Below are 27138 nucleotides of genomic sequence, written 5' to 3'. Positions count from 1 at the left end.
GCGCAGGCGTGACACGTGAGAGCCCCCTAATACTATTACAGCGCTCTGGAGGGTCAAACTTTCAGCAACTGCTCGCGTTTTTCAGCTCCAGCAGCCGGTAAGAGTCTCTCTGTCCCTTCATTCCTTCAGGAAAATGCATGCTGTGCTAGAACTGCACACTTCAAGGGTTCTTTAGTAAAGAGAAAGGTTCTATTTAGAACCAGGAGTCCTGTATAGGACCATTTGCATGCTTGAATGGTTCTTTTCATGGTAAAATGCTTCTTCAGACGAATGGAGAATGTGTTGTATGTGGTCCTATATAGAACCTTTCTGAAAGTGGTTCTACATGAGAGCACAAAGGGGTCTTGTATTGTTACAGGCTTGACATCATGATTGCAGTGGTGTTGTAACCACATGCAACACAATCTGGAGAATTCTATACAGGACTCCTGGCTCCAAGTAGAACCATTCCTTTTACTAAAGAGCTCCCTCAGGGGTCCCGTCTAATCTGTTAATGCTGCTGAGTGTGCAGAAGTCTCCTCGTTAGGGGTTTTACACCCCAGGGTCCAGCAGATTAAATGAGGTGCAGAAGTGAGAGTTCACATTCACACCCAGGAGTGTCCATCTGTTTAGGTGTGCAGTCTAATATCACTCCTGAGTCAGTGCATGCTGTACATAATCAGTGCCAGTGGTGTCTAAAACTGTACCCGAGCACTTCTTGTCTTGTTCTTCAGACATTTATGTGCTTTTAAAAGGGAATTTTTTTCCAAATTTCTGCATAATTAGCCTCTTATTCTCCAGGGTATATTTTGGTTGATCTGAATTTACGTGACCATATCATAAGGGAAATTATTCAGTAACTGCATGAAATAAATGCAAATTTTTATTTTTTACTTATTTATTTTTTGTAAATGCGCCTCAAATTAGCAGAACGTGTGTTTTATGATCACACATATCACTATATGCTTACAATTTACTGCTGAAAGCCAAAAATCTCAGACGCTCTTTGTGTTATTTTGTAAAAATCATTTTCACAGAGCAGATCACTGAAGAGACGCCGTCTGTTTACAGTTTATAGCCCAGACTTGGGGAAAAATGGGTCGACTTTCAGTGAAGAAAATCATTCAGAGTGGTTTGGTGTGAAGCGCTCTGTTCTAGAGAAACATACAGAGTCAGAACTGTTCACAGTGGTGCTGATAGGAACCAGACGTCCACCTCTAAAAGCTCCCTCACTCAAGATTATGAACACAGTGCCTGAAATATTGATTTGTGACAGGTTTGATAAGGTTTTGGCCTAAAATGTATTTTAAAATCCACTAAAAATGCATGTAAGGTCACTGGTGCTGTTGGATAGTAAATAAAATGGCTATATTTGTGTTGTAGACATGGTGACCCCTGGTTCCCATCACCACCACTATTACGTAATCAGAGACATTTCACACCAAATCTCTCCGAATGACTTTGTTTACATCTTAACAGTTGAATTATGCAGAAATGTTGAATAAAATCAGTGAAATTCCCATTTAAGCCAGATGTCAGGGGCCGGAACTGCAGGCCCTTTCACCCACGTTCCATTGGATTTATTGCGCTGCTATTTATTGTTTCTCTTCAATGCTGTGCTATCAGTAGCGCTGGTGTACTGCCATTTCACTGCACCATTCGGCAAGAATAAAGTGTACCACGTTTTATATTCGAGAAATGACATGGTAACCACTAAAACACTCGTATCTGTGACTTCACACTTATAGGGGATGTCCACTGATGCTTCAAAATGTCTGCGCAATTCTGTTGTTGAGATGCCAACATTGTCATTCAGAGTGGTTTGGTGTGAAATGGTTGATTGTGGACACTATATGATGTCTTTACAGTGGTGCTGATAGGAACCAGGGGTCGCCATGACTACAACACAAATATAGACATTTTATCTACTATCTAGAACCACGTGTGAATCTACACGTGACTTCAGAGTTTTATATGTAATGTTAATGATGGTCAATTATTGATAAATCTGACAAAAAACTAATGAGTGCTATTGTGCCTTATAGTGGCCTGCATGTACCTCTCCACTGTTGAATCTATTTGAAAATAAATAAATAATATAATAAATATTATATTATTTAAAATAAATCAATAATATAATAAATAATAGCAATGTCTCAGACATCAGGCTGTGTGTTCAGAGCTTTTAGAGGTGGACATCTGGTTCCACTGTGACTGTAAGTTTCTCTAGAATGGAGAAATTCACATCAAACCACTCTGAATGACTGTTTACATGTTAATCCCTTAATTACAAGGAATTTAACAGTCATAACTGTTTGTTTATCACAATAGCCGTGTTCTGCAGGGTGTTTTGTTGCTGTGGGAGCAGATGCCGCGGGAGATTTGTTGCTCAAGGCATTGCTGATCAGATTAGAGCAGATTAGAGGAAACTTCTTCTCAGCTACAACTGACTGAGGAGCTGTCCTGACCATGTGGAGCCTCTGAGGAACAGTGTATGTCAGCGACATATCCTAGCCATCATCGTAGAGCTGTCACAATTACTCAATTAAAAATAAATAAACAATTGAAGTTGAATGGGCAGTGATTAGTTGGCAGTTTGCATTATGATAATGCATATTTTAGAGTCTTCTCTTTAGAATAATCTAATAGATGCCTAATAAAACCTAATCAATGCACATTCATTTTTGTGCCCCATAGTGTTTTTATATTTCATTTTTATGTTTTTATTCAATTCACTGGCAAAATTAACTTGATTGCTAGTTAACCTGATTACTAATATGGATGGTGACAGCATCCACATAAAAGACTGTCAGCTGTCATTCACCCATTTCTGTGTCAATCATGAGGTGGCTTCAGTGATGTGGTTGCAAGTTATTAAGTTGTTGAAATACACTTTTATTTGTAAGGTTTTTATCCAGTGCCATTCGCATTTCGCTACTGCCGGGACAAAACCTTGTATCTCCATTTTTGGCGTTTTTCAGTTTTTGACATAATTTAAAATACCTGTTACTCTTTACATTGCCCACAAATTTCATGATGAATGGACCAAAACAAACATCCCAAAATGACTCTGAAAAAAGTCTATTTCCATTGACTTGCATTGAAAGAAGGTTTTTTCCTATTCCTGTAACGTTGTAATTTTTGGAGATAGGAGGTTTTGTTCCAACAACTGCAATTTGATTGTTGTTAATGATAAGGATGTTATGATTATTCATAATCAAAAGAGGTCAATAGAAGACTGTGGCATCTTGAAAAGACTTCAACCTGATTTGACCTTTCTAGACTTGCATTATATGCTGAGTTTCAGCTGCTTCAGTTTCGAAGCAGAGTAGAATGTGAAATTTTGTGCCCCCCTGGTTAAATTGCATGTTTTCTTGACTTTCTGAGTGTAAATAATTGAACACATCCTCAAACACTTAAACCTGGCACTTTTGCAAGTAGTAGAGGAAAATTTACATTTAATTGCTGAGTTTAACGTACAGGAAAAAATGAATAAAACACAAAATATAAAATCTACTAAAAGTTTTGCATATGACACATTTTCTATTTTCTTTTCCCACTATGTTAAACTCAGCAGATGAACAGTAATTGTACATTAGAATGTGTAGACGTGTGTCTCTGTAGAGGATGTGCTCACTTATTCACACTTACACAATCAACAAAATGTGTCATCTGACCAAACTTTTGCACATGACTGTGGAAATGTAGCGTTATTGCACAGGGGTGTGAAAAATGCATCTGAATATGAATTCAATTCTACCATGCTGATTCATTGATTTCAGAAGGTTAGACTCAATAAAAATTATAGTTAATTATAGTTATTAGAATGTTTCATATAGTACAAGGGACATATTCAAGCATTAAAACAATGGTGTGTTGTTTATATTAACCCTTAAAATCACAGGCTTATTACATATAAAGGCTTATTATTCAGTAACTAAAGGGCTTCAATGCAAAATGGCTTAGCTATGCTTAGGTTATAGAAGTGTGTAACAAAACTTTGGACCTCTGAGTCATTTAAATAATTAAGCAATTATTTTTAGGGATAAAACAATCAGGCATAACATTATGAGCACCTCCTCGTTTCTACGCTCATTGTCCATTTTATCAGCTCCACTTACAGTATAGCTGCACTTTGTAGTTCTACAGTTACAGACTGTAGTCCATCTGTTTCTCTGATACTTTGTTACCCTGTTCTTCAGTGGTCAGGACCCCCATGGACCCTCACTGAGCAGGTAATATTTGGGTGGTGGATCATTCTCAGCAGTGCAGTAACACCGACGTGGTGGTGGTGTGTTAGTGTGCGCTGTGCTGGTGCGAGTGTTGTATTTGTATCAAATATCAGCTCAAAACCTGAATAATGTCTCTGACCGCGATCATTTTTCTAAGAAACCTGATTCCAATGTCATGCATCCCAATATTTGTACCCAATTGTACCAAAATAATCAGAGTCAATCACACTGTGGTGAAATCTGACTTTTCCAAAAGAATCATAAAAATGTGCACCACTAAATGTATCATGTCATTCTGTGTATCCAGTCTGTCCAGCTGGTCTGTAAAGTCAGGCTGTGGAAATGATGTCACCTGTTGGTAGTCCTCAGGGACAAAGTAGACAGGGTCACAGTGGGGCTCCCTCTTGGCTGGAGCTCTGGGTGACCCTCTATTCTTAGATACAGCTCAGGCCTTGAGGAATGCAGGAAACAGCAGGGTTAGCTTACTCATCCCTCCACGCCTGTGGCCTCTGCAGGAGCTTTAGATTTTCTACTATAATGCAACTATTTGATATTTTGTATAGTAACAAGCAGCCTGGAGGAGCATGTGTTCTCCATTTGAGTCCTTGTTCCTCAAGTGATTGTTCCTCATGATCTTAAAGAGTTTTCGTTTTGAATCTTGGTTCATCTCACTGGTTCTTCCTCATGCTCTTAGGATGTTTCTGTGTTTGGTTCTTCTCAGTGGTTCTTCCTCATGCTCTTAGGAAGTTTCTTTGTTTGGTTCTTCTCAGTGGATCTTCCTCATGCTCTTAGGACATTTCTGTGTTTGGTTCCTCTCAGTGGTTCTTCCTCATGCTCTTAGGATGTTTCTCTGATTGGTTCCTCTCAGTGGTTCTTCTTCATGCTCTTAGGAAGTTTATCTGTTTGGTTCCTCTCAGTGGTTCTTCATCATGCTTCTAGGGTTTTTGAGTCTTGGTTCCTTTTAGTGGTCCTACCTAATGCTCTTAGGAAGTTTCTATATTTGAGTGTTGCCTCCTGTCAGTGGTTCTTCTTGATGACCTGAGAGAGTTTCTCCTTTTGAGTCTTGGTTCCTTTTAGCTGTTCTCATGTTCTTAGACAGTTTGTCCTTTTGAGTCTGGGTTCCTCTTAACTCTTTTAAGATACCCAGGGACACTGTACACAAAATATTAAATAAAAGATTAAAAATACCTTTCAGTGGTTCTTCCCGATGCTCTTAGCATGGTCCTCCTTTTGAGCCCTTGTTCCTCTCAGTGATTATTCCTCAGGCTGCTAGCGAGGTTCTCGGTTTGAGTCTTGGTTCGTCTCAGTGGTTCTTTTTCATACTTAGGGAGTTTCTCTTTTTAAATCCTGGTTCCTCACAATATTCTTCCTTCTGTTCATTAGTAGGATGCACCCACATCTCAAGATGATTTGGGACAGTGTCTGCTGCAGACAGCCCCATATAAATTGAATTAAACTGAATTGAGGTTTAAATTGAAGAGCTTTGTTTACATTCGGCTACTGTGTCTGAGTGGGATTTCTGCCCTCTTCCATATGGCTCGATGGCATAAAGCACTCCTAGGCTTTAAGAGAAGCTAACAGCTTCTGAGTAACTCCATTAAATGATGGTCAAATTTAAAACTGCATAAAAACACCAACGAATCGTTTGCTGTCACTTTAATGACACAGACCTTCAGATCCTGTATTCAGTGTCAGATTTGGACTGACTGTATGACATCAAGAATGCGTGTATGAGTAGTTTGACTGTGGGGGCAGCTGTAGGTGCAGTGTATTGCCTCTCAGTATTCTCAGTAGACGGGCCATGTGGTGTTATGTGTGAAGCAGATGCACAGGGTTGAGTCAGCAGATGGATGGAAACAGGACGGCTGCAGTCTGCCTCACTTTTCATGGAAAGAGTAAGAGGAGACTGAGGACCACTGAAATGCTGAGACCCCTGCTGGCATTTCACAGTGACGTTTCTGTGGAATTGCTTGCACTCGCCTTTAAACTGAATTTTAGGATTTATCAGAGACGTAATGGCAGACTTCATATCAGTGGAATTAGGCATTATATTGAGTTATTGGTAAAAGTTTTGGGTGCCTTCACAAGGATTTATAACACATGCACAATGTTTATTAATACACTACAACACAAATCAGTCACTTTATTAAATCCACCTCCGTGTTTCTACACTCATTGTCCAGTTTATCAGCTCCACTTAAAATATAGGAGCCTTTTTTAGTTCTACAGTTGCTGCCTGTAGTCCATCTGCTTCTCTGATACTTCGTTAGCCACATTTCACCCTGTTCTTCAAAGGTCAGGACCCTCACAGGACCCTCACAGAGCAGGTACTGTTTGGGTGATGGGCCACAGCAGTGCTCCTGGAGTTTTAAACACTGTGTCCACTCACTGTCCACACTATTAGACATTCCTACCTTGTCAGTCCACCTTGTAGATGTAAAGTCAGAGACGACAGCTCATCTGCTGCTGCACAGTTTGTGTTGGTCATCCTCTAGTCCTTCCTCTGTGGTCTCTGTGACTGTTGGCTGGATATTTTTGGTTGGTGGACTATTCTCAGTCCAGCAGTAACACTGAAGTGTTTTAAAAACTCCAGCAGTACTGCTGTGTCTGATCCACTCGCACTAACGCAGCACACATTAAGACGCAATGCACCACGTCAGTGTTACTGCAGTGCTGATCAACCACCCAAATAGTACCTGCTCTGTGGTTGACCTGTGGGGTTCCGTATCATTGTAGAACAGGGTAAAAGAGGGCTGGCAAAGTACACAGGGAAACAGATGAACTATGGTCTGTAATTGTACATACTAGGGTTAGAATTGTGTTGAATTAAATCAGGGATGTTTCGAACATGTTTCCATATATATATATATATATATATATATATATATATATATATATATATATATATATATATTGAAGCGCACCAGTTAGTTGTTGAAAGAGCAGACATTAATGAGAAGTATATGAAGAACAGCCAGTCTCTTGGGGTTAGCGTTTAGCCCACTTGCTGTGCTTCCGTTTATGTTTTCCAGGGCATCCGTCGGGCAGCTGCTTCAGATCAGCTGCATCTGAGAATGTCATGGTCTGGGGGGCTGGTCCTAGATCAAGCCAACAATTGCCAGATTATCAGCTGGTACTGCTAGCATGCATGACTTTTATATTTACTGAAGTCAGTCAGTGATGAGATGTAAGCACAAGTGTACAGGATGCATCTATGAGACAAATGACTTGATTAAATTGTATATGAAAAAAAAAATTGCATTGTTTTTGAGTCAGAAAAATTGTTGTGTGCTTACCTGTCATATCATAGGTATATCTGTATTGCTGCTGTCAGAAGAAAATCTCCAAAATGGTCATTTTACAGGAGAAGAAAAACTTTTCTTAACTTTAAATGAAATTTAAAGGAGAATTTTTATATTCCCAGTAATTTTGGATCATTTCCATTGGTAGATATATCATGAAACTTGGCCATAATATCTGTGTTTACATGCAGAGATTTTTGCTAATCCCATTGAATCCATTCTGATTGTAGATGAAGACTGAGGTGCTTATTTGCTCACTTTACTCAACAATATGATGGAAAATCTCTGTTTACATGCACATTCCATGTAGTTTGATTCAAAATTACATGCCTGCATAGAGTACTGCTTAGTGTTGACATTACCATGACAACCAGCATCACAAGTCCAGTCTGAGTGAGATGAGCAGCAGTGAGCAGTGCTTGTGTTTTTAATCACTTTAAAATTATGTCAGACTCAGGAAAACGTCCTTCACATGTCCTTGTTAAAGACCGTCGAGAGGAAGATGTCGTGTTCTGAGACACATAAGATGGATCCTTGTCCCACCACCGTCTTTTAAAAATCAGAGCATAAACTTCGTCTCCTCTGCAGACCAGTTTCTGCTCTGCCATGTTGAATTGTATAAACTTTCACTGTGACACACATGCTCAGATCGTACTTACACTTTCCGACAGGGAATGTAATCAGATGTTTACAGAATGTACAGGCATTTACACGGATATTATTCTTCTATTTAACAGATTATTTACAGGATTAATTTCCTCATTCAATCGATTATTTCTAATAGCTTCAGTCAGGCTAGTCTATTCTAACTGAGGTGTGTACATAGATTCTATTCCAATTGAGCTATTAGTTGGATCATTAATAGATTATAAGAGTGTATGTAAACATGGCTAATGTAATGTACTATGATGAACAAACAAAACTTCAGTTATTTAAAATGATTCATTTGAAAAGTGGTAGGTGATGAAATAAAAAGAAACTACTGTTAACCTACAAAAACAGGATTACTTAAGCATTTAAAGTAGTTTTATTTTAGTAAATATTGAATTTATTTGAAAAAAAAAAAAAAACTAAGCCATGATATATACAGAAACTTTTAGTTGTGCTGTGATGCTCATTAATGTCCATACCACCTACAATTATTTTGATATGTCTTTTTTTACCTTGCATATGTCATTTTGAATTAACTATTTCACTGTGGTGTTTGACATGCTGGTTCACTGTAGTGCACTGATCTGAGAGGCTGAATGCTGAATGACTGTGAACTCTTGCCTCAGGCTGACCTGGTTGGCCCTGAAAGCCAGCAGCGTGTGGAGGTCACCCACTCATACACAAGCAATCAAATCCTGTCAGGCAGATTATTTTTGGCAAATCTGTGCACTCGCCCCCCCAGCAGTGCTATTCCTGGTGTGGCATTGAAGAAGAGGCTGCTGATCTGTGAACAGTCACTGCAGTAGATCACTATTGGTTTCAGCTTATGGAGTTTGACCTACATCAACGTACTTGATCATTCATCAAACAGTCTGAGACTCACAGAACATATGATACAAAGAAAAAGCAAGTGACCTGTTATTGTGAATAAGCCTTGGAAGGAAAAGTTCAGCAAAAAATGAAATACACTGTTCTCCTCTAACTCTCAGCTAACCAAAACATGGTTGGTGTTCAAAGTTCACTTCTTTGGTCTTTACAGTGGGGGTCATAGGAACCAGGGGTCATCATGTCTACAGTCAAACAGTTTTATAATGTTTTTTCTATACAAAACCACCAGAGAACCTAAACATTTCTTCTGAGTTTTTATATGTAATACTGATGATGGTAAATTAGTGATAAGCCTGAATGTGTAAGTTTGCTTTGGGGACTGTTTGGTTTTGCAACACCCTGCATGTACTGTTCCACCATAAAAGTACTAAAACATGTTTTACAATAGCTACGTTTACATGCAGCCTGATAATCCATTAATCCAACTAATAGCTAAATTGGAATATAAATATAATTTATATAAATATAAACACCTCAGTCGGAATAGACTAGTCCAGTTGAGACCATTCAGAATACAGTTCCTATCTGATTGAACAAGGTGGGTAATCCTGTTAATAATCCATTAAATAGAAGAATAATATCCGTGTAAATGCCTGTATCTGATTACATTCCCTATCGGAAAGTTTAAGTCCGTTCTGCATGTGCGTCACGTCATAGTGAAAGTTTATAACATTCAACATGGCGGAGCAGAAATTGGTCTGCAGAGGAGACAAAGTTTATGCTCTGATCTTTAAAAGATGGCGGTGGGACAGACGTCCAGCTTATGTGTCTCAGAACACGACGTCTTCCTCTCGGCCTTCTTTAATAAAGACATGCGATGGATGTTTTCCTGAGTCTGACATAATTTTTAAGTAATTAAAAACACAAGCACTGCTCACTGCTGCTCATCTCACTCTGACTGGACCTCGCGTGATGCTTCTTGTCGTGGTAACATCTGCATTAAGGGGTTGTCTATGCATGAATGTAATTGTGGATGGGATTACTTGTAGTGAGCCTGTAAACAGAGATTGTCCATCAGATTGTTGAGTAGAATGAGTATGAACACCACAGTCTTCATCTGTAATCTGAATGTATTCAATCAGATTGGCAAAAATCTTTGTATGTAAACACACATTTATTTCAAAACACACACTTATTTCATAATGACTGTAAAACAATGACTGATGCAGCAGGCAGCATATTCATTTCCATGATCTATGATGTAGCTTTTAGAGATGTTAAAGACTTCATATTATTACTACCACTGTAAACAACTCAACTCCATAAGTTTCTCTAGAATGGAGTGTTTCATATCAAACTACACCAGACATACATCTACTGAGACATAAACTACATCTAAACCAGTTAATTATTCAGATATTTTGAAAAATCTGAGGAATTCCCCTTTAAGTAATCTCTAATAGACTTACATATATGGTTTCTCGCTCTGTTTGACATACTGTTATCTGTAAAAATTTAAAGTACATCACATGGCTAAAAACAACAACAGCAGCCATTTGGAAGAAATAATTTGGTCTTTTCTGTTGTCTATTTAGGTATAAAATACATTTTAGACAAGATGTTTTAGCTGACTGACTGCAACTGGTACCAGGAGAATATGTGTAAATTGGATTTTCTCACCAAGCTATTCCTTTAAATACATCTTGATGAGGTAAAAGAACGTGGCTTGTTTTCTCCCCAGAGTCAGGATGGAAGAGGCAGAGCTGTTAAAGGAGCGACTCCAGGCCATTACGGTAAAGTGGTCTTGTAGTAGCCTGGCTTTGTGACTCTGTGCTTTTATGCTATTCAGAAAACAAATTCTATTCAATATAAAGTTCTGTCATTTTTTCATAGTTGGATTTTAATGTTTACTTCAGCCACTAATGCTTGTTGTTAAAGTGACAGCAACCATGTTATTAAATTAGACAGCTAGCAATTAACTCATCAAGCCTGCTCATGTAAGAACAGGTGCCTTCTGAAAAAAAGCTCTGTTTTTGTCAATTAACTGTTTTGACATCCGTCTGCAGGATAAAAGGAAAATCCAGGAGGACATTGCTTCAAAACGACTGGAGATTGACAGGGAGAAATTAAAGCTGCAGCACCTCAAGGTACCTCGCATTGTTGCGTTAATCATGTAAACTGTCTTGACAAAATGGGCTGGATTGAATTTGAAGATGACAGATTGCAACAGATATGGCCCAAATTTATGTTGTATTATTAAACAGACGGTCCTAAATCTGTATACCTGAGCTGCGTTCAAAGTCCTTGTAAAATCCGTGATATACGCACATCTATGACCACCTCACAACACCTGAACTCTGCATCACCACGGCATGAAAAACTACCCTTCTGCTATTAATGGAATAACCATTGACTCTAATGCTGCTCGCATGGACCACAGAGTAAATTAAAGAAAGTAAGAACCTGTTTTTTTGTTTAAACTGAGGGGCTGCCAAATTATGTTCTTATATAATACCAGGTTTGTCAGCTAGCTAGCAGGCTAAAAGAACCAACAGCCTAAACAACTTCATCATTAATATCACAGGCTTGAATTAAAGCACTTACAGTGTGATTTACTGTAAAACAACAATATAAAAGTCTAAAAATGTCACTTGAATGGCTTAACTTACATGCTTCAAATGTTCATGTTTCTGTCAGGAGTAGCGCCAAATCCAGGCTGAATCCCAGACGGCTCTGTATTCCCTAAATAGTGTTCTAGCTATGAAAGTCTAGAAATTGTAGCCTCTACAGCCAAACAGTGCATCATTTGTCGAGTCCAAAATGACTTTTTTTAGCTATATTATGCACTGTTGGGCTGCAGGATCCAGTATTTAAACTCCTACATAGTGCACTATGTAGGGAGCAGGGAGATATGTGAGATTCAGCTCCAGTGCTAGAAGAAGCGTCACTGGAATGGTGCTAAATAAGACTTAGGTGGGTAATATGGCCTCATTATTTCACTTAAAAGCTAATAAAAGATATACACTCTTAGAAAGATGGTTCTTAAAGGGTTCTTTAGTGAAGAAAATGGTTCTGTATAGAACCATGAGTACTCAAAGAACCTTTTGCATGATTAAACGGTTCTATGCAACATTAAAGGGTACTTCAGACTGATGGAAAATGTACTGTAGATGGTTTTATATAGAACCTTTTTGAAAAGGGTTCTACATAGAAGCCAAAAGGGTTCTTCTATCAAGTCAAATTTGTTTGTATATTGCTTTTTACAACTGATGTTGTCACAAAGCAGCTTCACAGAATTCCAGTAAAGATGAATTTTAACAGGAATGTAAAACCCTCAGGTGAGCAAACCAGAGGCGACAGTGGCAAGGAAAAACTCCCTCAGAGCTGAGGAAGAAACCTTGGGAGGAACCAAGGCTCACAAGGGGGACCCATCCTCCTCTGGTCAAACTACCTACAAGTGATTATACTACCAATATTAATAGCAGTAGTATTAGTAGTAGGAATAGCGAGGAGTCTATGAAAACTTCAGTGTAGTGTGGGCAGCTATTCTAAGGGAACTGGTGGCAGCTGGGGCATGGACAGCTGGTCTGAAGCGGGTAGCAGGAGAGCTATTGTTTTACTGTTACAAGCTTGACATTGTAACAATAGAAGAACCATTTGTGCTGCTATATAGAACCATTTTCAAAAAAGGTTCTATGTAGAACCATCTATAGGACCTTTAATGTATTTCACTTACTGTGGCAAAACTGAAGGTAGAACAAGCAGGAATTGAAGACGGCTGCAGTAAAGGCCTCACTGAGCATCACCAGAGTAGACACCCAGCCTCTGGTGGTGTCTAAGGATTCCAGACTTCAGGCAGTTGTTGACTGGAGAGGATTTACAACTAAATATTCAAGAGAATTTTGTCATTTGTTTGTCATTGCATAATTATTTTTGAGCCCCGTAAAATGGGAGGGGCTATTCATAAAAACGGTTGTAAATCCTATACCATTTACATAGTTTGGATACAAATGCCCTCAAATTGAAGCTGAAATGCTGTTCATTATTGAATTTCAACTCCATCATATCACTCCATATCACATTCACATTATGGAATTCTGGCCGTATTAAACAGACATAAAGTAATGCATTAACAGCATTTGCAAATTTCCTTTGTTGCCTGTCGAATAGAAAAAGTCCATGAGGGATCTGTGGCTGATGGATGGTGCGAGTGCTGGAAATGCTCAGGAGGCTCAGAAAGCTCAGGAGGACGTTCAACAGACCAAACTACTCCAGAGCAACATCCACCGGTGAGCATCAACAAAGCGCCCGTTCTGGTATCTTACATTTTTCTTGACAGCTGGATTATATTTTCCCTGAATATTCGTGTCGTAACCAGTCGTAACATAAACCACACATATGTAAATGAGCTCTCTTCTGATTGGTGCCCTACATTTTGTCTCACTAAACAAGCAGTCAGGGCTGAAACACTCCTTATAACTTCAGTGTGAATGGCCGTTCAGACTATTTCATATTCTGTTTAAAATAAAGCACACATATCTTACCAACAACTGTATGCTGTGACAACTATAACAGCTATATACTAGTGAATAAAGGCTTGTGCAAAATATCAGGCGCCCCTGCTCAAAAGATAAGTTTTGTTGATTTTCAAGGTGAGAATAAGTGAACAGAGCCTCTACAGAGACACACTTCTGCACATTTTAATGCATAATCACTGTTTATTTGCTGGATTTAACATATTGTGAGAAGTAATACATAAAATGTGGCCTGTGCAAAAGTCATGGTACCTTTTATGTTTTATATTTGATTTTTCATCCAATGTGTAAAATGTAGCGAATGAACAGAAACTGTGCACAGAAAAATGTCATATTTCTGTTTGTTCCCTGTATCACGATTGGCTAATCCCACTCCATGTGCTTTTTGTTTTGGTCTTCCATGTGCGTTTGTTTTGGTTTAGCCCCCTCGTTTTGTGACTCCGCCCCGATTGTCTTCGCCTGTGTTTGCACCTGTCCATCGTTACGCTTATGTATTTAAGCCCTGTGTTTTCCCCTGTCTGGTTACTGGTCTTTGTTGGTTGTTTGAATCTCTGTCTGTGTTGTGTGTGTTATATGCTGTGTTGGTTGTACTGGTATTGTTTGATTCTGGTTTACGTTATGTCTGGTCCCCGATCTATCCGTGTTGGCTCATTGACCCTGGACTGTCTCGACCCTGATTTTGGATTTGCCCTTAATAAATCTCCCTTATCTCAGCACATGCGTCCACCTCCTCGCTCCCCGTCACACCCTGTGTCAACTATTCACTTTGAAAATCAACAAAGCAGTCATAATAGTAATTTGACTGGGTTTGTTCAAACTGTATATGTAATTGCATGTACATATAATTGTTGAAGCAACTGATGTAGTAGAAAAAACGGTTATAACATCTTGTTTGTCTATAAGAGCTGCTCACAAGTAATATATGTAGCATTTCAGAGCTTAAGAGATTTGTTAACCATTTTTTTCAATACTGCACACGAGGTCAACTTCTGAGCAAATGAATATGACTAAACACAAAGGGAATGCACACCAACCACGCTCTAAAGTCTCTGACTGCCACCCGGATCAGAGTACTGTGTCATCAGATTCCAGTATTGCTTTACAGGGCATCTGTTGCCGATGAAGCCATTTGGACGGCTACATTGTCTTCCAGCCATTTGCCCCTCAGCACTGCCTGCATTCATGCCAGCCAGTAAGAAGGAAGCATGAGGCAACAGACATGCAACTTACGCTCATGTCAGAAAAAATGGCCCACGTGTGGGAAGCTATTGCACCCTTGTTTGGCAATAAGGGATATGGCAGACGCTCGCGTCCCCCTCATTCATGAGTTTGTGAAACGACTGAGACAGATCATAAGATGCTAAAGGCCGCGCCACACATATCTCACTCCAGTGAGAGTGAACTCACACAGCATCAACACATATTTGCTCATATTGCGTATTGCAACAGCCTCGTGCAAGAGGCCTGCCAGTTGTTGCTTGTCCTCTGGGGCAGTGCCACCCTGAGCTCATCCCACTCTGTTAGTAAATGCCAGGATGATGGGGTGGTGTGTAAAAGAAGCAGTGCCAAGGGTGACTCGCTGGCATGCCAGTACTGATGCTGCACCAAAGCCCAGCCAGTGTATATCTGAGTGTTTGGAGTGTTTGGAGGGTTTTGTACACTTTCAGGATGAAAATGTTCTGATTTTATACGAAAATGAGAGAGAAACAAGGCTAACCTGGCTTATTAGGACCAACAAAATGGCCCAGACATTGCAAAGTTGTTTTATTATTATTATTATTATTATTATTATTATTATTATTGTTACAAAAGCCCCATGTTTTATTTTTTAAAACAGAAATAACAAAATGAGTTCATTTTGGTCTCCTGAGTTTAAGATTAGGGTCAGGTTTAGCTGCAAATGATAACTTTACAGGAGAAGGGAAAAGTTAAGCACAATGTAAAGGGCAACAGGTATTTTCAAACTAGGCCAAAATCTGAAAAAATGTGAAGCAGACACGTTCACATACACAAAACCCTACTTATTATGTCAATATTGTTATATATATATATATATATATATATATATATATATATATATATATATTATATATTATATATATATATATATATATATATATATATATATATAAAAATTTCTTAACAAGTAGCTTGTTTCAGCTAAAACTTACGTATATGTTATGCATTAGATATATTGGGTTTATGAATTACTTGGTGTCCTGACACTGTATAAAGACAAATGGGTGTGTTTTTATACCAGGCAAGCTCTGTAGGAATTATGGGATGCATAGACCCGGGAAAAACATTCATTCATACTCAGATTTTTCACATGACCATTATTCCTCTGTGTGCTGCAGGATAGAGAAAGAAATCGAGGCTCTGGAGAGAGAAGAGCTCAACATCTCCACAAATGAAGGCCTAATTCTGAAGAGGCTGAAGGCCATTGAGAAGTCCACTGAGGAAATTATAAAGGTAAAAGTAGAGCAATTTCTGTTGATGGACTGAATAATATAATCACAGTCTACCATAGAGGTCAACTATAAAGGAGTACAGTTACAGACTGTAGCTGTGTTACTGTACAGCAGGGGTTTTTAATTAAAGTTCAATTAGGTCCAGTTAGAGAAAATTTCCTCAAGCGAAGGTCCAGAACATCATAACGTCTGACTTGCGTCATGATTCAGTGCCATATACTGTTTACTGAAGTAGCCTAGCAGGAATATCAACATCTTATACAGTCGACAACTGAATATCAAACCAAATAAAGTCCAATTCACTCAAATTTCAACAACATTTACTGTCAGTTTTCTCTTTTTAGAGCACGACATGTGAAATAACTTCCCTCTGACTCACTTTCTTCTCTGACTGCTGTTTCTCGCCTCATCCCTCCCCTGTGTGCCTTACTCACTCGAGTCTCAGAGCTCATCGTAATGCACAGATCTGATTGGCTGAGTAGCGTCACGTGTGGTATTACAACACGTGATTGGTCTGGGAGTTTCCCGGATACTAAAGCTACCGTAAAGGCTAGAAAAGCTATGGCGATAATTCTCCTTAGTTTATTGGTTATAGACCCAGCACCATTTTATCAACACCTTGACCCCATCCTCCATTCATCATTGTCAAGTTCTGACCACAGGCCAGCTGGTGTCCAGATATTATTTGGATGGTGATCCAAACTGTACATCAACAGATGGGTTACGATCACTAACTGTACACCAGCAAGGTGGATTTATAGTGTTTCTGTTAAAGTGGCTGGTGATACTGTCCATTTGGAACTGGAAAGATTAACGCTGAATATTCCTCACATTTTCAGATGAACAATAGCAGATTGTATTGGCAGATGGTATGAAGTGGGTGTCTTAAGCAGGAGCTGTCAGTGGTAGAAAAATGAAAGCATGGCATTTTTCTCTGAGCTGCGTCCACCTGTTAACCTAACACTTAAACTTCTACTTCCTTACAGGCAGCAAATGAAAATTTCAAATCAGGTAAGAATTAATTGTATATTTTATATAATATTTTATATAATAATATATTAATGTTAATATTTTATATATCATATAGAAATTATGCGATTAGACATACCACATTTTATTTTATTTAATTGTGTGATTGTGTTCAGTCGTATCACTTATGGTACTTTTGTCATCTCCCTTGTAGAGCCAATCAATGTTCATCCAGGAATTCCAGATGCAACAAAATCATATACACCTTTAAACCCGAGGAAACAGCCAACCGTGAATGACCAAGACACCACAAATGACCAACACAAACCTGGTAATTTACTGCCAGGCTCATTCATTAACTGATTCACTTGATTGGCTTTATCTGTACTATATGCTTGTAGTTTTATGTTTCATGCTGGTAAAATTTTTAAGTTGTGCTCCAATTGTTATTTTAGTTATGACCTTCAAAAAGTTTGCTCCATCATCTTCTAGATAACTCCTTAAATACTGAGTTAATTTGCTTACAGATTGGCTGAACTGAGCTAAAATGCTGACTGCGTACAAAACAGAATCTCTTTCAGTCCCAACAAGAAATATAGGAATATATTATCTCTTAAAAAAAAACATTCTAATGATTATTTTGGAAATCCATTGTTTCTTGTATTTGAAGTTTTACCATTTGTTTATAGTCTGCTTCTCAGATTGAACTGTTCTTATTCAAGAAAAAAGTTTGAAGGAAAGGATTAGTCCATCTTAATAAAATGTAAAAATAATAATAAGTACTAACTAATAAGATGAAGATTTTAATGTTAAAGTCAGTCTTATGGTGTAGCTTCAAATGTTGCATGTAGAAGTGAATAAATCACATATTTGGTAAAATGTAGATCTACAACATACAATCAATGTTTTGATAAAATAATTTTGAAAACTTACTGAAAGTTTACATTTTAAAGAAATGTTGCACAAATACATCCAATATATTTCCAATAAATCAGTTCAGTCACTCTGTAAGCAATTAATATTTAAATATGAAATAATTAAGACGCAGTTTACAGTTTGATGGGGAAAACTTGAAATGAACAACTAAAAAAAACTGAAACTGAAACTTTTTCCATGGTTACGTGAAACTGAAGTTTTTCCATTATACAGTTTTACCCCAAATTTTGAACAATCCTGATTTTTTAAGTAAAATTAAGTGAACACATCCTCTACAGGGAACATGGCTAAATATGGCATTTTTCAGTAAATTTTAATGCATAATTTCTATTTATTTGCGAGTTTAATATATTGGAAAAAGTCCACATTTAATTTTTATTTACTTTTTTTCCCAAATCTGTTAAATTCAGCAAGTGAGCAGTAACTGTGTGTTAAAATGTGCTGAAGTGTGTTCTCTGTAGAGGATATGTTCCTTATTTTGACTTAGAAAATTCACAAAACATGTCATTTGACCAGGGGCACCCGACATCTACATCCAACTGTAAGTGTGATTTATGTCAGCAGGCTTTCTTTCACTACAGCACAGGTAGATATACTTAAATCACTCCTTTAAAGAACCTTCCATGGAAAAGGACCGAAGGTGGTTCTTCTATGGTACTGAACCATTTTAGCACCATTTAAGAATCTCATTTCTCTCACATCCTCTCTCTCTTACACAAAGCTTTGTTCGCCATGGAGATCAACGTGCAGAAGGACCTGCGTACGGGCGAAAGCCGCGTCATCTCCACCTCCACCGTCTCCACTCAGGAGCTGCAGCACAAGGGCATCAAGGTGTATGACGACGGCCGTAAATCTGTGTACGCGCTCCGCTCGGATGCCGTCCAGCCTGGAGCCAACGGTGTGGACGAACTCAGCCCAATGGAAGTGGAGGAGCTCCTTCGGCAGGCAACGGAGAAGAAGAAGCGGCCCCAGGAACTGGAGGACCCTCCATTCAACATGAACTACATCCGCTCACCATCACCAAGCAAGCCTTACATACACCAATGCTCCAATGGCTACCTTAGAGAGCCTTACAGCGCGGAAGTGACCGCATGGCCTGAGTTGGTATACTGTGATAGCAGCGAACACTATCCAGGACGGGAAATTCACCCACCTGCTCATATGTTCCACCATTACAGTGATGAGCAGGCTGAGTATTACTCTGGCAACGGGAACAGTTATGGTCACGAGCCGTATCAGAGAGAAATGAGAGACGGACATGGGCCGTTTTACGACCCCCAAGACCTACAGAGAGGAGCTCTTCATGTGGATTCAGAGTTGAACCACAGGCCGCCTTCAGCTTACAGCAACAACTCCAAAGTCAGCATCTTAAATGCTCTCCCTTCAGATGAGCCAGTCACCATGATCTTTATGGGCTATCAGGCCGCAGACGAAGATGCTACTAGCTACGAGGGCTCCGTTCGGGCTGAGCTCGTGGTTATCGGAGAGGGTGAGGAAGACCGCAGTGCCCATCCACACCTAAACAGCAATGCCAACAATGCATCCCAACGCCAGGCCTCAGGCCAGCTCCAGATCACAGAGGGCACCACAGGTAGCAAAAAGACCAAAAAGATTAAAGACAAGCGCAAGCGCTGCTGCATGCTAATGTAGCGCGGAACTACCTCTTCTTCCGCTAACTCTTTCACACTAACTGGCAACTCCTGACTCAAGTCCTGGCTGCAGCTTCTCACCACAATGGCTTTGCTCTGCTGTCTTTACTTCTTCTGTCTTAACAAACCGCCAGATTAGGTTGTTATTAGCACATTCACAATGGGAAACGTGGCAGACCTTCAGCCTCTGTCTCAGGGTGAACACACACCCACACCCACACACACACACACCCACACCCACACACACACACACACACACATCTTCTAAGCCGCTTTTCCTACTGGGTCGTAGGGAGGGTGAATACAGTGCGCAGTAAACATTATTATGTGCTTTGTCTCCCCCTTGTGGTAAAAATGTGAACATCCATGGTTTTCTACACTGCTGGTTTGCAAATCTATTGTTGAGTTTCCAAGGACGCGGGAAGGTTTTTTTTATTATTATTTTATGCAGCAAAGTACAATATAAAAGATCATATACCTTTTAAATTTTTTGGATAATTGAAAGACATCATATTGTGAAATAATTTACACGTGAGCTGAGCAGTGACCAGGCAGATTGTTGATATGTGATGTGGTGACCAGTTCATACCTGTCTACGTGATCTTAATAGAAAAAGAAAGGTAGGTGACAGAAAACAAGCAGAATTTGACAAAAACGTGAGCCACCACCACCCTCCCTTGTCCACACCCCCCACCCCCATTCTCATTACTTAAGCCCTATTCAAAATACATATTTTAATGATCAATATCATTAATATAATACAATTTGAACCTTTAAAAAAAATTATGTTATTGTTAAAAAAATATATTTATCTGGCATTTATTTATTTGCTCAAGGGCTGCTTCAGGGCTCAGAACTGGCCTCCAACTGTGCAGACAGACTTGGTGAGGGAGGTGATTTGGGTCGCCTTGATGAAAATGCAGATTTTTTAAAATAAACATGATCACAGTCCCAAAAAAACAAGCATGTCAATTTTTGCAGATTTTAATTTTCAACTGACCTTTACATAGCATGAAAATATCAAGACGAATAGACCAATAAAAATGCTCCAAAACTTCTTGGAACAGAATCTCTTTACATTAACTTATATTAAAAGTAAATAGAATTAACAAGCATTTCTCACTGTGTTTTGAACACTGTGAAATTAGACCTCTGCATTTAACCCATCCCTGCAGTGAAACACCCACATACACTAGTGAACACACACTAGGGGGCAGTGAGCACACTTGCCCAGAGTAGTGGGCAGCCCTATCCACGGCACCCAGGGAACAGTTGGGGGTTAGGTGTCTTGCTCAAGGGCACTTCAGTCATGGACTGTCAGCCAAGGGAATCGAACCGGCAACCTTCCAGTCACAGCACTGGTTCCCTAACCTCTTTTTATTGTAGGATTACCATTTTGGAGATATAGCTTTTCTTTTGTCAATGATGATATGTATAAAAGTCCAGCAGGAGCTGAAGGAGCTGGGTCAGCACAAGCATACAAGAGTCTTACACTCAGGAAAAATCTAAAGGTGCTGAAGTGGAGCGCCCCGACTTCCCGTGTCCCTGGAAGTTTCTATGTACCCTCATAGGCAAAATGCAAATGTAATGTATTGTTGATTTTCTAAGTGAAAGTAAGTTAACACAGCTTTTTTATTGAGTATGACAAAAGTTATGGCACATTTTATGTTATGTAGTGACGTCGATGTAAAGAGAGACACTGGAGACATTGCGCTTTAAGGGCAAATGCTCTTTTATTGAATGGGCGGGGTCACTGGTCAGCTGCCACTATAGCAGGCAGGTCACTTCTAGCCATACATCTTCACTTTATGGTAGGAACTAACACTGACACAACTATCCCACAGCCCAACACAGTAAAGCACGAGCAACACATCAGCACATTATTAAGCTAATGATAGCAGCTTAATTACAAACAGCATGAAGACAGTGCCGCCTGGCATTGCCACACCTCCTGAGCTCCCACACCAGTGGTGGGATGCCACAATATGTTATGTTAACCCCTTAAAATCCTAGGCTTATTACATACAAAGGCTTATTATTCACCAACTACAAGGACTTCAGTGTAAACTATTCTTAGGTTATAGAAGTGTCTAATAAAACTTTGGGCCTGCTGATGTATGGGAGGTAAATCCAGCCAAAAAAGAAATTCTAATTGAAACAATAAAGCATAAATGCAAAAAAGGTATCAGCTGGTGATTTACTTTTCATATCCCACTTTGCTTTTTCATTTTCAATTTAACCAACATGCAAATATAAGTTAATTAGCACTAGGCGGGGCTATAGGGTACATTTTTCTTCAGACTAGATGATTTCAAGTCTCGAGAAAAAACATCGCCGTGATCTGGTGAAACTGAACATCAGACCAAATGCCTTCAGACAGATAAAAGGTATCAGACCAAGCACAAGCCTGGTTGAGCATAGACTGGATGGTATAACTTAGAAAACTATTGTTTATCTCGATTTCAATGCCAGTATAACATTTGCAAAGTGTAGCCCCCTCTAGTAGTAATTAACATATATTTGCATGTTGGCAATAATGACTCAAATAAAATGCCAAATAGAAGTTTTAAATGTATGTTTATTATTGTCACAAATAACACGTGCTTATGTAAAAAAAATTTAATAGCAAATGTAGGTATTTCATTTCATTTTCAATGTTGGCAGGATATTTGAGTAGATGTTCGGAAAAAGAAATGAAAAAGAGGTTTGCATTTACATTTTATTGTTTTAATTGTAATTTCTTTTTTGGCTGGACTTGCCTCCTGTAGCTGGTGGACCCTGACCATGTAAGGGTTTAAACTGAGTAAATAAATAGGGTTTGTGGAATAAAATTTCCATGTTATATTTAAGCCTGTTTCCTGTAGAGCAGAGGTCACTAGTAGGCGTATCGTGGTCCGACTCCAAACTATGTGGACCTGGCCCTATAACCGATAAACTATGGAGAATTATTTCATTTTGACGGGGTGATCCTTTTTTAATCGCCGTAGCTTTTCTAGCCTTTACGGTAGCTTTAGCAGCCGGCAGACTCACTGACCAGTCGCATGTGTTGTAAATATCACACATGACGCTACTCAGCTAATCAGATCTGTGCATTACGATGAGCTCTGAGACTCAAGTGAGTGGTGCTACACAGGGGAGGGAGGAGGAGAGACACAGCAGTCAGAGAAGAAAGTGAGTCAGAGGGAAGTTATTCCACATGTTGTTCTCTAAAAATAGAAAACTGACAGTAAATATTGTTGAAATATCAGAGAATTGTACTTTATTTGGTTTGATATTCAGTTACTGACTGTATAAGATGTTGATATTCCTACTAGGCTACTTCAGTAAACAGTATATGGCACTGAATCATGATGCAAGTCAGACATTATGATGTTCTGGACCTTCGCTTGAGGAAATTTTCTCTAACTGGACCTTACTGAACTTTAATTAAAGACCCCTGCTGTAGAGGAGGCATTTACTTAGAAAATCAACAAAACATATCATTTGACCAGGGGTGTTCAGACTTTTGGACTTGGCTGCATTCACAGAGATATAAAGCACTATGGTTTATGAAGGATTTAGACTTTTGGTTCTTGTAGAGAACCAATAATGACATTTTCATTTTCTTTACATTTTCTATATCGTGTTAACCTGCCAAACGTGTGTGACATTTCATAGCTGTTAGTACTAAATTTGTCTTCATACAGTCTGTCATACTCTCTTCTTTGTGCTTGCAGTAAGTAGCATGGCAGCGTACCATCTGTCCAGATTGTAATGGACAGTACACATTACTGTCATGCTCTTCTTTATTGTGTGTTAATGTTATGCTTTCACTGGGTGTGTGTGTGTGTGTGTGTGTGTGTGTGTACACTCTTGCATGTGTACATATGTTGGATTTCTAATAAATTTGACTGAATGTGTTCATTTTTTCGTCCCAATGTAAATAGTTCACGTAATCATCTAAGACGACGCTGTAGATTAGTTAGACGACGTTGATTAAGTGTATTAGTTGCTTAAATTTAGCTTAAAGAAACTGGATTCTTGTGTGTGTTATCACATCAATCATATCAGGAGACGCATATTTCAGCTTTACTTCCATAACAACTCCAAACCATTTAGATCTGTAGCCATTCTAAGCAGTGAAGTGTGAAATGGTGGGGGCTAATTGCATAGCTTGTTCTGTAGGTGGCTGGATGTTCAGCTTAAATGGGCCATGCACTCCCACACAGCTCGCTGTCAGTCACTCTAACTCTGAGAAGCTCACTTGTTTCTGCATGAGTGTGTGTAAATGCTGCTGTGCTCCACCTTAGTCCCAGCCAGAATAACCAAAAGATCAGCTTTGGTCTCTTTCACTGGTTCTAACTGGTTCTAAATTGTTCTGCGGTTGTAAATGCTCATGCTGTGCCTACAAAGAGCAAATAATACACCCACATGCACAATAACAGGTTTGGTTTATACAACATCAAGAGTCCCATGATACTTAAGCAGCTATATGTAATAATAATATTCCGTCGCTGTCCTATGAAAATCTCAGGTTTTTGTGGTTTGTACTTTTCTAAATCATTTGAGCTCAGCAGTTGTTTCTTTACACTTTGTGAAAGTGTCACCATGACTGGACCAGTAGAAATGCTCCAAAACTGCTTGGAATAAAATATTTTTTCTATTAACTTGCATTGGAAGGTAAGAGTAATTTTGTCCTCTCCTGTGAAGTTGCTGTTCTGAGATACTTGTTTTTCTTTGGACAGCAACGATATGTAAGTGGGGTGAATTCATATATACATATGAATTCACCCCAAATGTATTACTTATATGTAAGTGTCTATATATTAATACGCTCTATATGTATTATACATATGTAAGTGTCTCTATGTATATAACAATTTACATAATTATACATAATACACATTATTATTATTATTATTATTATTATTGTTGTTGTTATTAATAATAATAGTATTATTAGTATTTCGGTGTTGTTGGAACAAACCTCGTATCTCCAAAATGGTAAATTTACAGGAGAAGAAAAAAACCTACTTTACTATCAATGTAAGTCAATGGAACCAGAATTTTTTTCTAAGCAATTTTGGGCAATTTCCTTTTGCCTGAAATGTGCACACAATGTAAAGAACAACAGGCATTTTCACATGATGGCAAAACCTGAAAAATGACAAAAATGGAGATACGAGATCTTGTTCCGACAGCAGCAATATGTGTGTTTGTACTGGGAAAATGCTTCGTTTTTGCCGGCTTATACGCTCAAACTGATGACACACATGGACAGAATGCAAATGTCTAACTGACTCAAAAAAGCAGCATCAATAAACATGGCAATATATATATATATATATATATATATATATATATATATACATGTAAGTACTTATATGTCCCACATGTATTATGCCCCATATGATACATAAAATAATAAAAAAAATAAATGAAATAAGAATTTTATAAACTTAACTCTAAATCTAATAATCTTAACCTTATTAATCAAAATGTTTTTACTCTTTCAGTTTTAAAAAAAATGCTTTAAAATGAATAAAACATGTGGCCTTTGTTAAAAGCACTATAAAAAGTCAGGATAATTTAGTTGGTCCTGTTAGTTCGTCTCTTTGTTCTCTGCTTTTCGCAAAGTCAGGACTTTTTTGTCCTGGAAATGCACAAAAACAAACACTCTCTCACACACATACGCAGATCTTAATGGTGAGCCATTAATTTGCCCTGCCTGTCTTCCATCCTTAACTTAAGAAGCACTTAAGAAGGCATGAAGGCGTGGTGGTGGTTTTAATGTGCTCTCAAGATACTCTTACATAAGCAGTTTTTGGAGATTACATAAACAGGAATAACTGGTGGTGTTTGTCCTTAGCAACGAGTCTTTTTTATCTTCAGTCATTCAGATTATCTTTTTTTCTCTCTAAGGGCGCACGTTCTGACAGAAAGCAGGCCGGAACAGAGCTGGAGAAAATGCTTAGAGATAATAATGACTTTAGCAGTGTCCAGTGAAGTTAATGATATTATTATAGAACGCACCAACACGCACGGCCTTGCTGAGTAACCCTGCAGCGCGTGTCATGCTGAGCGCCTGCTGGTGGAGCTCAATCGATTCATTTCTCTCTCACTCTTCACAGCTACACAGATGGGGACTGAAAAACAGGGCCAAAGAGTCTAGACCTCCAGCTCAGAGAGACCAGAGATGGACGAGGAAGAAGATCACTGACCACAGAACCACCAGCAACAGCTTCATCTAATGGATACAAATGTTTGCTGACCGAATTTAAAACTTCAGTCAGCAAAATGACACAGAATCTGATTCATGTGAAGATACTCGAGAACAAATGCTTGGTTTAGATAAAAGAGACATTTCTTACCAGAGGAGTTCAACCAACTTTTCAGAATTTCTGTTTAATTATATCCTGAAGATTTAAAGTCATTCAGAGTGGTCTGCTGTGAAATGCTCCTTTTTAGAGAAACGTACTGAGTCAGAATTGTTCACAGTAGTGGTGATAGGAGCCAGACGTCCACCTCTAAAAGCTCCCTCACAGAAAGTAACTACATGAAAAGACCACGAACATGCTGGCCGATGTCTGAAACACTGTTTGAGATCAGGTTCGTGATCAGATTTTGGCCTTGTGTATGTACTTTTTTAAAAAGCCATTCCTGGTGTAGAGGTTCATTTGGGCAAAATAGCCTCCAAACAATTCACTTAAGCCAACTTATTTTTTCAGATTTTCCACTATTCTACCATCATCATGAAATATAAAAACTCAGAAGACACATGTAGCTTCACTGGTGGCTCTGGATAGCAAACAGAACATCCATATCTGTGTTGTGGACCATGAACCACATTACATCAAACCACTCTGAGCGACTTTATTTACATCTCAGTGAGGAGACTACCCTGAAATTTTGAGCAATAAGTGGAATTCCCCTTTGATAGCATTTGATAGGACTGAAGTAATTTGTTCAATACAAGTAGTATGCATGTTGCCTGATATCTGAGATATTTTACAAAAGACAAGATTTTGACCTAAAAAAAAAGTTTACATGCTAATTCATGGTGTAGGGGTACATGCAGGGTGTTGTGAAGCAAAACAGTCCCCAAAGAAAGATTTAACACTATTTTACCATCATCAACATTACATATAAACACTCAGAAGACACATGTGGGTTCACTGGTGGTTTTGGATGGTAAATAAAATGGCTATAATTGTGTCGTTGTAATGGTGATCCCTGGTTCTCATCACCACCACTGTAAAGAAATCTGAGTATCTACAATCAACCATTTCACATTAAACTATATTAATCATCAACAATCAGCTTCGATCTCCATCAGTGTGTCTTCACAGGTATGAAGAGCAGGTTCTAATTATGATATTGGTGGTTTTCTTTTCTAGACTGTTGTTAAAAGCATGTGCTGGAAGTCCTTTGTCCCAAAGCTGGTTTAAATATCTGAAAGGTTTGAGTGGTGAAGAGTGCTGACATCACAACGCCTGGCCTTCAGCTTTAACCTAAGGGCTTTGGCGCTGTCACTAATATCAATGTGTGATATTGTTTTCCTCTAAATCAAGTTAAGTTACTGTTAACCAACAAAGAAAACATGCTCA

General features: G+C 38.8%; 1 protein-coding gene across 5 annotated transcripts; it reads left to right on the top strand.

Moving 5' to 3' along the window:
- Nucleotides 1-27138, top strand: palmda (palmdelphin a). Of its 5 annotated transcripts, XM_017721168.2 has the most exons (11): nucleotides 57-97; nucleotides 2311-2471; nucleotides 4182-4214; nucleotides 7244-7344; nucleotides 10734-10785; nucleotides 11059-11139; nucleotides 13163-13281; nucleotides 15885-15999; nucleotides 16985-17009; nucleotides 17182-17298; nucleotides 18625-19866. In XM_017721168.2, the coding sequence occupies exons 5-11, from the start codon at nucleotides 10741-10743 to the stop codon at nucleotides 19551-19553; spliced, it is 1431 nt and encodes a 476-aa protein (XP_017576657.2). In that variant the 5' UTR covers nucleotides 57-97; nucleotides 2311-2471; nucleotides 4182-4214; nucleotides 7244-7344; nucleotides 10734-10740; the 3' UTR covers nucleotides 19554-19866. The 5 variants fall into 5 exon arrangements, with proteins under 5 accessions (XP_037402345.1, XP_017576655.1, XP_037402342.1 ...); XM_017721166.2 differs by lacking the exons at nucleotides 2311-2471; nucleotides 4182-4214 and adding an exon at nucleotides 25663-27138 and having other exon boundaries at nucleotides 46-97; nucleotides 18625-19494; XM_017721167.2 differs by lacking the exon at nucleotides 4182-4214.

The sequence above is a fragment of the Pygocentrus nattereri genome, chromosome 17, assembly GCF_015220715.1.
Source record: "Pygocentrus nattereri isolate fPygNat1 chromosome 17, fPygNat1.pri, whole genome shotgun sequence".
NCBI classification, from domain to species: Eukaryota; Metazoa; Chordata; class Actinopteri; order Characiformes; family Serrasalmidae; genus Pygocentrus; species Pygocentrus nattereri.
Note: the sequence above shows the minus strand (reverse complement) of the source record. Positions and strands in the feature narration are given on the sequence as shown.

Bases quoted from the DNA above. Each gene is read 5' to 3' on its own strand.
- palmda (XM_037546448.1), top strand. From the start codon at position 10,741: ATGGAAGAGGCAGAGCTGTTAAAGGAGCGACTCCAGGCCATTACG. The intron at 10,786-11,058 runs GTAAAGTGGTCT...ATCCGTCTGCAG, and splicing joins AGCGACTCCAGGCCATTACG to GATAAAAGGAAAATCCAGGA. The intron at 13,282-15,884 runs GTGAGCATCAAC...TGTGTGCTGCAG, and splicing joins CTCCAGAGCAACATCCACCG to GATAGAGAAAGAAATCGAGG.